This window comes from Cygnus atratus, chromosome 3 (genome assembly GCF_013377495.2).
Source record: "Cygnus atratus isolate AKBS03 ecotype Queensland, Australia chromosome 3, CAtr_DNAZoo_HiC_assembly, whole genome shotgun sequence".
Classification (NCBI taxonomy): Eukaryota; Metazoa; Chordata; class Aves; order Anseriformes; family Anatidae; genus Cygnus; species Cygnus atratus.
The window spans coordinates 96,131,956-96,137,955 of NC_066364.1; the positions used below are offsets into that span (position 1 = coordinate 96,131,956).

Genomic DNA, 6,000 nt, shown 5'->3' on the forward strand with positions numbered 1-6,000 from the left:
TGCAATGTAAAAGTGACCACCAGGAAAATCAGTGTCTTATGATGGTTATTTTAAAAACAATAATTCAGAGAAACAACTTATTTTGTTCAAAAGATGACACTATAGATTCCTATGGAATGCTATTATCAAGAATTCTCTTAATTTCATTTCACTAAATAAATTCAACCAGTTAATCACTGAAAGATAATCAGGCAGCCACGACTCAATATGCATGAAGTACCAAGTCATTTTCATGTTTCTTTCCTCCAAAGGAGTCACAGAAAGTAAAAATGTCAAAGCAGAAATATAGGAAGCTATTCTGTTTTTACAATAATCTCTGTTTGTGGAACACTGCATTTTTTAAAGATGTTAAAGGGAACCACTTATTGCAACAATTTAGTTCTACAATATTGGGTATCCATTCTTCAGAGCCCTAAACTTATGACAAACTCAGCACCATTGGCAAAGTAATTTCTCAAACAAGTAAGGGGGCTTGATAAACTAAAGCGGAAGCAGATCTGTAAATTTCACAACTGGAAAGGAAAGCTGCTGCTTTTAACAAATTTTGTTAACTCATAAAACATTTATTCTCTATCTCCAACAGAAGTTTCATTTAAACTCTCATTATTGCTCATTACCAGCTATAAACCAAAGCAATTTCTTAAAACGCAACAGGGAACAGTAACAGGGATCTAAGGAACCCACAAATTTTATCTCCTCCACCTCAAGATGAGAGGCTTCAAAACACTTCTTAAACACCCGAACTCCATGATATGCACCTGCCCGCTTATTTCTGATTAATGCCCTTAAATCACTCTGACAGTTCACCTGAATTACTTTTTTTGTCTTGCATTACTTCTGTACAGAAAACAGTCTACAATATACTACTTGATATTTTAACATTTACAACCCCATCGTGTGTTAGTTTTTCTCTGGTCTGACCCATCATGAAGACAACCACTGAATTTACTTTAAAAAGATATTTGAGGTATAAACTTTTCATTAGGACAGCACATTTCTATCTAAACCTGTTCTGTAACTTCACAAGTGAGAAATGCTTCAAAATTGTATTTTGAACTACCTGCAAGAATATGTAGGCTCTCCCACTTTGAAAACACGGCCGCAGAGATGGGAAGGCTTGTTTGCTTGCTCAAGCTTTGGAAAACCAAATGCAGGATCTTCGCCACAAAGATACCATTCCATTGGTCCCAGCAGAACGTGTTGTGCCAGCATGTCTTCTCTTTGTGGAGCAGGGTTAGGACCCCTGCAGTAAATTTTTGGTACATAATAGGCCAGATGCTGGTATACTTGTTTCTGAAGCTCACTTGCTTGCAGCCATTTCTTTTAAAATAAAAAGAAACAGTAAAAAAGTCACGTTAATAAAAAATACCAACCACAGTTCTATCCAACAGGAAGCCTTTCTTATTTCTAACTTAAAAATCTAAAATGGCATTACAAAACCAGACAGCCCGGTTTGCTTCTAAGTGCTAAACCTAGCAGGTTACATAAGGCAGACATTAGGAAAGGAATCATCTGTTTACCAGCTTGCACATTTTATCCTTTTGACATACAGCAGTTTTTTGTTGTTGTTTTCCAAAACACAAGATTTAAGAGTTCAAATTCTTAAAGGTTTTCCACCAGGATGCATGACCAGTGAAACGTCCCAGCGTTCACCGTGACTTTTAAGGGTATGCTGGCTGCATTTACGTGGCGTGCAGACTGATGCTGCCAGCTGGGGACACAGAGGCGCAGCGGAAGCCTGGAGTTGGCACGGAGCAGGCAAAGACAAAAAGCACAAGGAGACTGGCAAACACAACATTAGGTAACCATCCATCTCATTTAATTTCAACAAATTAACTAAGAAAATAAGGGGTTTTATTTTTGTTTCTCCTACCACCAAAATAATAACTCATCCGAATTACTATTTCAAGTATGTTTGATGCATGAATTCTCTTAGTCAATCAGTCAAAATCTGTGTTGACAGAGATTTTAAGAGCCAAACTACTGTACCTGCTATAACCTGCCAAGAAACAGCTTTCTAGCTTTTTCCCCCTGTACTTCACAGTCCTTTCTAGGTGTCTCATCGTGTGTACCTCGTATACACACACACCAGAAGAGCATAAAATAATCCTCAAAGCCAACGTTTGTTTTATTCCAGCCTTGTGGATTACATTTTTATGAAGGCCTAAATTGCAAATTAAAGCTGCAAGGCTTTTATAATAAATAAACTGGAGCATGCATTTACTGCAAGTGTGCACTTTTTAAATCCTGCACGATATAAACAGCCGTAGCACGCCATTTCTCGTCGTCATGCCACTTTCTCACTGTAAGTATGACAACCAGATACCCCCAGGCAACTTCAGATAAAGAATTCAGAATCAACCTGAAACTGCACATGAAAAGCGAAAATTAATTATTCCAAAATAAACAGGTTTGATAATCAAATGTTTTAGCTTGGTTTACTCCAAACTGCACACGATGAACTCTTAAGAACTTACGCTTGAGATAACACAGTTGTGGTAAGGTTCTTCACAAAACAAAGAGTCAGCAAAGCATGTACGCCATTCGAGGGTGGTTGCGTGTGTGTTGTGTTGCGTTTGTTTGCTTGTTTGGGTTTGTGTTTTCTGTTTTTAATGCACTGCAATATTTTCATTTACTAGACTATGTTTTTCTAATGCAGAACTTCATCTAAAAAATTTGTCAATACAGCTCTTAGTACAAAATTATGCTCTCCTCACTTCTCCTTCCCTCAGTTTGACTCCTTAAAATCAAAACCAACCTACTAAATCTTTCTGCGTTGATCTTGCTTTGATGGTCAATGCCAGGATTTTTTCCAACTAAGTCCATGCAAAAAGATTCCCCAAACTCCCATCCATCTAAAAGTTTAGAGATAATCTCACCATTACTACCAGGATTCAGACAATATTGCACCAAAAAAAAAAATTCATTGTTAAGAATGTAATAATTTGATTTTTTCCCCCCTGCTCATGAATCTTTTCCTCCTCTTTCATCGTATCTAGTACTGCCAGGAAATGACCCAATCACAGTGGAACTGACATTGCCTCTTCCATGATTCCTATTTAATAAGAACATTTTTTAGACTGATTTTCCAGAGTATACGTTAGTAATTACACCTGCACTTTTCTCAGCAAAGTGCCTTTAATTTCCACCTTTTAAATCAGTAGCACATCACTAATTTCTACCTAGAAAACAGACAGTGCCTATTAGCTGCACTACAAGCTCAGGCAAATACCTGGCCAGAGAAAATTCTTGTTCCTCAAGTAAATGGCTTTCCCATCCCCAAAATTCTGGGAGTAATTGCCTGAAAGTTAGGTGTGGCAACTCTGAGTGTCATCACAGCTAACTCTCTTCGTGGATCCAGTTCTACACACAACTGCGCTCACAGTTTTGAATCCTGGCTAAGAGAGTATCAGAAGGCAGGAGGTATGGGCTGCTAGGACAAGGAAACAGATGTCACACCAAGAACCACCAGGAAGACAACTCAACACACTACTGTGCATGTAAAATTGCTATTAAACAATATACATGTATGCACATATAGGTTCTGCTACTTTTCTAAATCACTGCCTTGGAGGTACTCAAGTGCAGTAAAACTACTCAAAACTTTGGCATATATTCTTCAAGAAAAACAACTCATATTTAGGCAAGGCTTCTTTGTCTGTCTTCGACCCTGAAGTCACATGTAAGAAAAGTTAATGTTCTGTTCTCCCAAAAGAGATTTTTATTAAAAAGGGAAGTGTATTTCTCCTCATTTTCACCCCCCTCAGACTTACTGCTCCCTGGCAGTAACTTTTGACAGCCTTGAAAATAACCCAAAAAGCATTTTTCAAATAACGTGTATGTAAGCAAATATCTAATGGTCCATCAAGTGTTCCTATTAAACCCGTATCTCCGTAAGAGATACTAGCAGAACAATACATGTAACAATTCAATTTACTCTTTTCAAAAGCTAAAAGGTGTAATTTAAATAATTTATGTTTTTGTTAGCTGCATAATAGCTAAATAGCTAAGTAATAGCTAAAAAAGCACCTGCACTCCAGGTTCATGTGCTGCTACAGATATCGGTAATTTATTCTTTTTGATTGTTATTCTGTGGAAGTTTATAGTTAAGTTGCTGCAACGGGAAACTGAAATGCAAAGTGCTGTAACTTGCTGTGGACTGGTGTTTGTTTTCTTGGTATTGTGCTATCAGCAAAGGGGGGCAAAGGAGGGGAAGGGGAGAAAAACAGTGCTAAAAGCCAAGTACCCTGGTCACTTATACAGTCAGGCAGCACTGGTTGTGTTTAACTGCTAGCACACAGCAGAATTGACAGCTATAGGTCTACAAATTGTAGCTTGTGCTGGAGAATAAAATTGAGAAAGCATTGACTAAGGTTATGATGGCGCTGCTACCTACATAGCAAATCTGTACATGTGCTCCACTTGGTGGACCTCTGGGTTTATCAGCAGCGTGACCCAGAAAAGCAGCCACCACTCACAGAGATAAGGCCGCTTGGGCTCCGTTTGTGCTAACTACGCACATTTGGCCATTTCATCATCCCCCTGCCTGCGCTGTAGGTACACCACCGTAACTGAAGGATAACCTGAGCTATAACACCGTCTTTTGTTTCGGGAAGCGGCCGACGTAGGTCAGCTCCTCAAGGTCTTATCCTACAGGCGTACACACACAGGCAGCCCCAATATTTTAACACACGGAGCCAACTCCTCAAATAGGTAACGTCTAAGGTTTGGCATCTACACCAGAAGCGAAAACAAAACGCTTCTCTGAACAGCTTGCCTGTAGGGCTCCCATTCTCTGACTTCCGAAGCGCTCTTCATAAAAGCGGGTATAGAGACGCAGGTAAAGGGCTCGGAGTCACACGGGCTTTATTCCTATTTCCCCCACAAGCTCCCCGCCCCAGTAACCCCGCACTCCGCCGGCACGAGCCCTGGGCAGACCCTCAATCACCGGGACGGGGGGGGAGGGAAGAAGGAAGGACCCGGCCATTAACGTCCCGCCGGGCTGCCCGCTCCCAGCCGCCCTCCCCCGCCCGCTTCTCGCCCTCACCGCGGCGATCTCCTCGGCGGAGCACTCCAGCAGGCCCCTGTCGAAGGCCGGCACCTCCGCCTCCAGCTCCGCCGCCATCTTCTGCCGCCGCCGCCGCCGCCGCCGCCACGGAAGCGACCCCCGGAACCGGGCCCTGCCGGCCGCTCTGACCCGGGAGCCCACTTCCGGCACGCTGCGTCACCGCGCCGCGCCGCGGGGCACGCTGGGGGTTGTAGGCTCTCCCTCAGGCGCCACGCCGGTTGCCTGGGAGACGGCGCGCGTTGCTAGGGCCGGGGTGGGGCTGAGGGGCGGCCCGGCGCCACAAGGGGTGCCCGGCGCCTCGGGGGGGGCCGCTGTGGGCACGCGTGTGCACGCGTGTAGACACGCGTACGAACACAGACACAGTGACACGAATAAACCCAAGTATGTGCACACATGCGTGAACACGTGTACGCACATATACACACAGACACACGCGTACACATACATACGTAGCCAGGTATGCACCCACATGTACGCACACAGACACACCCACATGTACACACACAGACACGCACATCCACACAGACACACACACGTACACACACAGGCATATGCACACACAGACATATATACGAACAGACACAAAAAGCACACACAGATCTACACACACGTACGTGCACATGAAAGCGCAGATGTACACATATATGCACACCTATAGACACACACACACATAGACACACACACACACGGACGTACACACAGAATCACATAATCACAGGATGTTAGGGATTGGAAGGGACCTTGAAAGATCACCTAGTCCAATCCCCCTGCCGGAGCAGGAACACCTAGATCAGGTCACACAGGAACGCATCCAGGAGGGTTTTGAATGTCTCCAGAGAAGGAGACTCCACAGCCTCTCTGGGCAGCCTGTTCTAGTGCTCTGTCACCCTCAAGGTGAAGGAGTTTCTTCTCATATTTAAGTGGAACCTTCT

At 43.4% G+C, this 6,000-nt stretch overlaps 1 protein-coding gene across 2 annotated transcripts in view; it reads right to left on the reverse strand.

Annotated features, from left to right (window-relative positions):
- The window catches only part of UBR2 (ubiquitin protein ligase E3 component n-recognin 2), a 52,774-nt gene extending 47,537 nt beyond the window's left edge, over positions 1 to 5,237 (reverse strand). The window contains exons 1-2 of one of the 2 annotated variants that reach the window (XM_035555998.2): positions 5,048 to 5,237; positions 1,061 to 1,320 (exon numbers count right to left, since the gene is read on the reverse strand). In XM_035555998.2, the coding sequence (XP_035411891.1) occupies positions 1,061 to 1,320; positions 5,048 to 5,125 (338 nt within the window). In that variant the 5' untranslated portion in view covers positions 5,126 to 5,237. The remainder of the gene's footprint in view (positions 1 to 1,060; positions 1,321 to 5,047) is intronic. The other variant, XM_035556009.2, reaches the window with a different exon arrangement.
- Between the last annotated feature and the right edge of the window lie 763 nt (positions 5,238 to 6,000).